The sequence below is a fragment of the Aulonocara stuartgranti genome (genome assembly GCF_965226115.1).
Source record: "Aulonocara stuartgranti genome assembly, chromosome: 4".
NCBI classification, from domain to species: Eukaryota; Metazoa; Chordata; class Actinopteri; order Cichliformes; family Cichlidae; genus Aulonocara; species Aulonocara stuartgranti.
In genome coordinates this window covers 10,126,994-10,135,195 of record NC_138942.1, presented here as the reverse complement: position 1 = coordinate 10,135,195, position 8,202 = coordinate 10,126,994, and the positions used below count along the sequence as shown (strand labels likewise).

Below are 8,202 nucleotides of genomic sequence, written 5' to 3'. Positions count from 1 at the left end.
TATTGTTTTAGGCAATTGTGCACAAGTATCTTGTCAAGCACTCAAATACTGATTTTCTTTATTCTTTTAAATTTGTAATTACCTGTTTTTGCAATTAGTCCTTTTAATTTTAATTTTAATTTTTTTGGGAAAAGCTTAAAAAGCATAAAAGAACACAAAGCCTTTTTTGGCTGTCACAGTAATTTCTCACCTCCATGCAGGAGGTGAACAAAAGATCGAGCAATGAGGATTCTGCTGTTTATACTGTGAGAATGAATAGAAACATCTGAAACATTTTAAAATCCCCCGTGATTCCTGGAAAGCCACGCTGTCTCTCTCTTGTTTCCATCTGCTTTACATACAAGAGCGGCTGTGCAGTTTGCACTGAGAGAATATTTGAATTTCATAGAGTGTTTGACATTTGATAATAGTGCACTGTGTTTATAGATTCTACACTTCCCTGCCGAAGGTTTCCTATCATGCTTGTTCAGGCTACATACCCCCTAAAAAAGCAATATAACTGCCCTGCCCCTCCAAATATCTCTGTGTGACATCAAAAAGACAAATCCAATTATGGTTTCACTTGAGCTGATAAATATCAATCATCCTTCTTGGAATATCTGTGTTTACATAAATCGTTTCGAGCAGTGGGAGCAATTAAAAGGGAGGAAAAACAAATAGTTGTGTGCTGTCATTTAATGTGACAAAAGAGCTGGGGTCTCACTGCAAGACAGTCTATTGACTGGACTCTGTCATTTCACCTGTTAAGCCAAATTTATAATTGTATGTAAATGAGGTGGTGCTGTCACCAGAGCGCTGTTTCATTTTAACTGAGCTTCAGAGCATCTGGTTAATCATCTAAAAAGACAGAAATGAGACAGACACAGGTTTTAAATAGCCAGTAGTCTGAGAGGTTGTGAGCAAAAATGTGTGTGTAGGAGTAGGATATGCGTGGGAGTGTGTATGCTTGGCAGGAAACTGGCAGCACATGACAAACAAACAGGGGTGTGCAGTGCGCCAGCTTGACTTGGAGAAGGGGAGGGTGGGGGGGTCGCAAAGTCCAAGGACTTAGCAAAGTACCATTTAATTCAATGCCATCCTGCCTTTGCAGTGGGACTGTAACCTCACGGGTTAGAGGAAGTGCAGATGCTGCCACCATCTACTGGACCACAAAGGGAATCCCAGTTTCTGCCTTTTGAGAAGGAAAAGAAAAGGCTTAAGTTCTTGAAAATAAATAAACCATAAAAGCAATATTTTGTCATTAATAATTTGATGGGATCAGTTTTTATATACAGCTTTTAATATCTACACTGCAGCGTGGAACCAATATGTTTAGCTATTCGAGTTTCCTCCCGGTGTGTTTTTGTTGTGCCACAGGCGTCAGAGCAGCGCGCGCGTGTGTGTGGAGTTGTTCCGTAATTTCACAGATATTATCGGATTATTGGTGTAAATGGCTTAGTAAAAGGTAAATGTGGCATTTTAGGGATTTAATTTGAACTTAAATTAAGTCTCCGTGTTTACGAGTCATCGTGAAACATTGCCGCCAAAACGTTTTTCACAAGTGTGCAAAATTCACAGACTGCTAGTAACAGGAAAGAGACGAAGAATGACAGAAGGAAGAAAGGGATAAATATGGAAAACTAAATATTTTCATGAGGTCTGGTCCTCTATTTCTGTGTCCATAAACCTGTTTCAGGTATTAAGTGCGTTGCGTCATAGCTTTAAATGGGAAATTCCCGGCAAGCTTTAGTAGCAAAAAATAGGAACATTTATATTTATAGGAAAATATATATCTCTCTGTGTGTATGTGTAAGTAGCCACGTTTTAAAGCTACAGCCTTGCGTTCATGTTACATCTTTGTTTCTTGTGAGATTTTGGGATAAAATTGAGCATAGAGTGAATTGCACTGCGTGAGTCTAATCTCCGAGGCTTTAACGAAAAATATAATTGGCTTTCTCCCGCTGCTGCATAAAGAAAAAAAATGAATGAGATAAAGTTCACTCTTTGCTCATACTTTGATGACTTCCATAATGAAATCTCACTGAAGGGACTGTAATTCCCCAAATATCCTAAGTTGTTGGGGTTTCCATTGGATTTTTGGGTTTGCTGCACAGCCCATGTGACTGTGTAAAAATCAGTTGGAGTGCACTCCAGGGTCGTGGATGGCTTAGGCATGTGGCATATCAAATGCTTTCTTTGTTTAGTCCAGTCTGCCTCTGAGTTCACAGGGCTGCGTTTCTGTACTAAAATGAATCAGGCCCTCGGAGTTGGCTGCCTCCTGCTTTGGCATCATCTCCAGCAACACAGACCATCCAAACGCTGATGGAGTCACATGGAGGCGGAGTTGGCGGCTCCAGCAACAATGCGGCAAAAGTGTTGTTTTCATGCATGTGTCTCGCCTCCCCGGTTCTGGCTCAGGATGCCCTCACCTGTGTTCTGTTGTTGCCAGTTTAGTAATTAGTTGTATACATCTGTTTCACAGCACCAAAGAGGCTGAACAAGCGTACTGTGTATTTGTGCGACAATGGCAGGCTGTTTTAACAGTTGGTGGGCTCAATAACCAGCTAAATACATAAGGAGTCATTAAATTACATCCCTCCCCTTTAAAAAAAGAAGAGTCAGTGAATTGGTGAAAGTGAGCCTAAATCTGAGCAAATTTAACTTCTAAGTGCTTCATTATAAAAACTTGAGTTGACACTTCACTGTTAACCCTGACTCACTTTCATTGTTCATTTCACAGTAAAAGTAACGACCTTCTTGTCAATGGCATCGCTGTGGTCAAAAATCTCTCCAGTACTGCCTGCTAATGAAGACCAGTTTCCACTGAAATTCAGTGACAAAGTGGAGCTGAGTGTGGTGGAAATGCTGCAACAGTCCAGGAAGCAGTTGTACGGAGACATCACAAGTTCCAGCCGGTTGCTTAATGCTCAGATTATTTTGGACATTTCATGGGAGAAGCTCAACACCGGAACATGGCGGCATGTGGACAAGGAGTGGAGGCGCGTTTACTCATATGGCTGCCTCTTCAAAGTGGCGGCACTGTGTTGTGAAAGTCCTTCCGAAGACAAGATCCTGGAGGCTGTTCGGACTTGTGACATGGGTCTAATCATGGGCGCGGCCATCATGGGTGATATACTTCAGGTTATTGTTCGGATTCTGCAAAGTCACGTAAGGACATTGAGCTCTACTAAAGAAGAGGATGAGAGTGAACATGCTGAGGTCAAGGTCAGCGATTTTTTTTTCTTTCATCTGAAATGCACAATTTTCTGTCAGTCCTTTAGTTTATTTAGTAATTACTAACTGATAGTTCTACTTGTGAGAAAACATTCTTGTACATTTCATTCAACCTGATTCAGAGTTCGAACTAATAGTGACTGATGGGGACATTTCAGAGTAAATCTTCTGGACGCTTGGAAAAGAAATTCCTCTGTGACCTTCATTTTGTTGCACTCCATCAGATGTCACTGAAGATTAAGTGCAGCAACTTTTCAAATGTCAGGTCACTTTGTTTAGACACCATCTAAATAGAGATGGAGAGTTTAGTGCAGGGCTGGCAGGATTTTTCGTGCTTTTTTTCCCCTTTTAAAAGCTATCATCTTAAAAAAGCTGTTGAAATAGTCTACCCATCTGTCACGAGCTGCACAGTGGGGAATGGGGCTGCAACTAACAAGTATTTAGAAATGTTGTCTTTAATTTGTTCTTGGTTAATCAGGGCAAGGAAATGGTAGAAAGTAGCACCACATTTCCCAGAAGCTTAAAGTCATACTATGATTAAATTGCCTGCCACACTTACAGTACAAAAGAACACTGAAATCAGTATAAGCTGGAACCCAGAGAAGACTTAATTGATAGTTGTTTACTCACATATGTGAGATATAATCAAGGACTTGTTTTTCTTATCGTTTTCCTCTAAGGGTTGAATTGATGGTTTTTTTTTTTTCATTTTGAAATCATTTCCAGAGAATAAAGATTGAAAGCCCGCTTGTCTCTGCAATCAAAGAAGAGTCGGCGGTTCTCAGGATAAAGTGTCCTTCACTGGAAAGTTTCAAAACAAACTTCCTGCTCCCCCTCAAACCGGTGATTTTAGAAGGAATCATCGACCATTGGCCTGCTTTCAACAAACACCCCTGGAGGTTTGTTTGTACAGAATGTATTGTTGTTCAGTTCATGATTGCTATTTGTATTAATTAATTGGTTATTATCAATCATTGTGGTTTGCATATTTTTGTCCGGATGACACCAGCCAGCTGTTTCCCCCAACTATGAACCAATTTACTCTCATTAGTATGCTAATCTCAATCATGCACTGAAAAGGTTAAAGTCGATTTGTAAACCACTCTCAAAATTGTACATTCTGTCTGTGACAATAAGCTTCACAGTATTACCATGTTTGCGCTCCTCCACCTTGGTTAAATGCAGCACTTACATCCAGTCCAGCCTTGTAATCAGACTATTTTACACTTGCGGCAGCAGCAGAGTGCACTTATCAAGCTGAGAGGACAGAAAACCTGAAGGACTTTGGTACAGAGAGGCAGCTGACATGTAGTATGCAGTGTGTATCACTTTGATATCTATCTGTCATTTCCTTAACTATGTGAACAAATAGGGACAACAGGTCTGTTTACTCATCTCTGCATATGTGATTCCTGACTCTCAAGTCTGACACCAGCGTCTGATATAACTTTCTTTCAATTTAATAATATCCTTCACTGTCCTCCCTCTCATTGCTCACTCCTGACAGCAGCCTATTCACTCTGGCATCTGACATACAGCTTCTGGCACCTCAGTCACATCCTGACGTGCTTATATATAAGATGTTTTGAAGCATCGCTTGAAACCAGGATCGCCACATTTATGTGTGACTCACTCAAGTAACTGTCTCCCTCTTGCAAAGCATAGAATACCTGAGGTCTGTGGCCGGCTGCCGGACTGTTCCTGTTGAGGTGGGATCCAGGTACACTGATGAGGATTGGTCACAAACGCTGCTCACGGTCAATGAATTCATTGATAGATATGTTTTGAATAAAGTAAGTGCATCTTGAGCAAGTCTTTAAATCACATTATTTATATCAGTGGTCCCCAACCTTTTTTGTGCCACAGACCGGTTTAATGTCAGACAATATTTTCATGGACCGGCTTTAAGGTGTCGCGGCTAAATGCAACAAAATAAAATGATACAACCAAGACAAAAACTGCAGTATTTTGTAAATATAACACTAAACGCAAATTCACTGTGTAATTGTGTAACTTTATTAGCAGCGTCCTCCTGAAATGCGCCAACAACATTGAGAGTAACACGCTCCCCTCTGCCCCTTAATGCTCTCTGGTCGCTATGGTAACACGTAAATATTTCTTTCAAAATAAGACACACAACTACAACACAGGAAAAAGACCCAGGGAAACAGAGTAAACAATAAGAACCCTGGAAACCATAAATTTCACACCCAAGACGCAACCCTCGCAGCCCGGTACCGGTCTGTGGCCCGGAGGTGGGGGACTGCCGATTTATGTGAATGAGAGAAAGAGAAGACCTTGGGATTTCTAACATGATATCTGGGCTTTTGTTGTTTGTTTTGTGTATCAACATTGAACAGGATGGAGTGAAAGCTTTGGGTTATTTGGCTCAGCACCAGCTTTTTGACCAGGTAGAGTTCAGATTTTTAGTTTTGAAACACCAAAATAAAAGTGAATAATTTTGTCAGTTTAACACTTACTTCTTTAAAAATGACATTTTCAGCACTATAAAGAACGGGATTCTTTTTCTAGCTGTCATACTAACACAAGATTGCTTTTAACATTAGTGGTATTTTTTAGCAGTAATTTCAACATCAGGGCTGGATAATTAAGATCAATTTTTTGGACTCTATGATTAGATTAGAAGGATCACAGCCACAGAGTCACCATTTAGACCGATTTTCACACAGCATCTATATTTTTTTACATTTCTTGGGGATTTTATAGTGCCATGTTTCTAAATGAAACATTTATTTTTGATGTGCAAAAGCTTTGATTTCTTTATATATCACTTGGAAAATACAAAGTCTGTGCAGTGATTTGTTGAAACATCTGCAAACATACATGGGAATACAAGGTAAAAGGCAAAAACCGAGATTATACAATTCTGATGAGCTTGAAAGTGAATATGTGGCACAGTGTGAACGGTCTTAGGCAAGCTTTCTTGTAATTCCTTTAAGTAGTCTTCATGAACAGTTCTCCAGGCTTCTTAAGGACGTTCAAGGCTCTTCTTTGGATGTCGGCTGCCTTTTGTTTAATTCCCTGTTAGGATGATCCTACACTGTTTCAGTAATATTGAGGTCCAGGCTTTGGGGAGGCCAATCTGTGACTGATATTTATCAGGCTGATAAATATCTCTGGGCTGTAATGAGACTGAAAATTCCAATAAATAAACAGACTGTTTGCAGACATGACTCTCTGAGGCTGTACGGGAGCTCATCAGTAATAGTTAAGTAAAAACCAACCTTATGGCAGAATATCTGTGCCAGTTTTCATGGAAATCCATCAAGTATTTATGAATATTTTTCAGTTGGAAAACTATGGTGGATATACTGACAAAAAGAAGTCATGCATTTTTTTTAGTTTGCATGGCAGAAGGTGGAAAAATAATTAGCAATTCTTTTTACTTGCCAGGAAATGTTGGCAAAGTTCTCATGAGAAAAAAAGATACTATTTAGTAAGTAAAATTAGTCTTAAATGCCCTATTACTGTTTGATTATACCTTAGATACCAGAGCTCAAGGATGATATCCGCCTCCCTGATTATTGCTGTCTTGGTGAAGGCGACGAAGAGGATATTACTGTGAATGCGTGGTTTGGTCCCGGGGGTACAGTCTCTCCTCTTCACCAAGATCCTCAACAGAACTTTCTGGCGCAGGTGCTGTTAACTGTAATGCTTTATGAATTAAATTAATGTCAAAGGTTGATCATGTGATAACAGTTTCCTTACCACATGGGATTCCTTCTGTATATACAGGTAGTGGGAAGCAAATACATTCGCCTATATTCCCCCGAGGACACAGGCAAGCTGTACCCTCATCAATCACAGCTGCTTCACAATACCAGTCAGGTAGGATTGACAGTCCATGGAGATAGCACATGTCGGACGTGCAAATGTATGCAGTATTTCCAATTTCTGACTTCTTCCGTCTAGGTGCAGGTGGAAAATCCAGATGCCGAGTGCTTCCCGGAGTTTGCCAGAGCTCCGTATCTCGAATGCGTGTTACAGCCTGGAGACGTTCTTTTCATCCCTGTCCGACACTGGCACTACGTCCGCTCCTTAGAGCTCAGCTTCTCTGTCAGCTTCTGGTGGTCGTGATTGCAGTTTCCAAATAAAAAACCATATAGCATGTGTGTAATGAAACTAGTTCAGCCTGATTTCTCCTGCTGTTGAAGAAGGTCACTGGAGAGCTTTTAACTAATGTGAGGCTAATAAAAGTATTAGGACGACCTCTGATTACAAAAACCTTTGATCCATGAACTATGCACACACATTGCTCAATGATTACTTTAATTGTGCTGCTGATGATTGCAACATCTATTATGTGGAAAGCGACCGGCAGCCACAGAAAACAACAAATGAGCAGTTAAAAGTGTTTCTGCTCATTTCATTCTGCATATAATTTACAGAGGGTTGTTAGTCATCTAATTTGATAGGGTATGTTTCTCTTTTCAAATTGGCTTATTTAATTGTGTTCTCAACCTTATTCCCACAAATATTCTCAGATGTGTGATTTCCATAATTCATGGAAATGAGGCAAGTCTTCAAATTTAATAACCAAGTGAGCTACAGGTACAGAAATGTGGTAATAAACACGGCTCTCTGGTTAAACTGACAGCCTGAGCTAATCAAGCAGGTCACAGATGAAAATTAATAAATTAAATGAATTAATCCCCTGGGCATACACAGACTTTGAAATTAAAACCATCTCATTGGTAAAGTACTTTGACAGCACAACTCTTGTTTGGCACCAGAAACGCAAAACCTGACAACAAAGGGAGCCGCGGATTTCAGACCTCTGACAAGCCACAGTCGTGTATCCTGTAGGTCCTGTTCAGTCAAGCCTGGTTATTACAACTATGATGTGAGGAAGTGACAAAATTAAGCAGATCTGCCCTAATGTGCGTGTTTGATCTGGATTGAGTCAGAAGTAGCGGCGTTTTGGGAAATCAAGGCAGTGTCAGACAGGTGAACTTGAAGAGTTGTGGG

At 40.3% G+C, this 8,202-nt stretch overlaps 1 protein-coding gene across 3 annotated transcripts; it reads left to right on the top strand.

Annotated features, from left to right (window-relative positions):
- The first annotated feature begins 1,346 nt into the window (after positions 1–1,346).
- On the top strand, positions 1,347–7,442 carry kdm8 (lysine (K)-specific demethylase 8). Of its 3 annotated transcripts, none has more exons than XM_082529622.1 (8): positions 1,347–1,444; positions 2,720–3,204; positions 3,940–4,112; positions 4,874–5,006; positions 5,574–5,624; positions 6,721–6,870; positions 6,970–7,062; positions 7,147–7,442. In XM_082529622.1, the coding sequence occupies exons 2-8, from the start codon at positions 2,743–2,745 to the stop codon at positions 7,309–7,311; spliced, it is 1,227 nt and encodes a 408-aa protein (XP_082385748.1). In that variant the 5' UTR covers positions 1,347–1,444; positions 2,720–2,742; the 3' UTR covers positions 7,312–7,442. The 3 variants fall into 3 exon arrangements, with proteins under 3 accessions (XP_082385748.1, XP_082385750.1, XP_082385749.1); XM_082529624.1 differs by lacking the exon at positions 1,347–1,444 and adding an exon at positions 1,454–1,636; XM_082529623.1 differs by lacking the exon at positions 1,347–1,444 and adding an exon at positions 1,905–2,614.
- Positions 7,443–8,202: the final 760 nt, after the last annotated feature.

Coding starts and splice junctions, on each gene's coding strand:
- kdm8 (XM_082529622.1), top strand. CDS start 2,743: ATGGCATCGCTGTGGTCAAAAATCTCTCCAGTACTGCCTGCTAATGAA. Junction 4,113..4,873: donor TTCAACAAACACCCCTGGAG/GTTTGTTTGTAC, acceptor CCTCTTGCAAAG/CATAGAATACCTGAGGTCTG. Junction 6,871..6,969: donor AACAGAACTTTCTGGCGCAG/GTGCTGTTAACT, acceptor CTGTATATACAG/GTAGTGGGAAGCAAATACAT.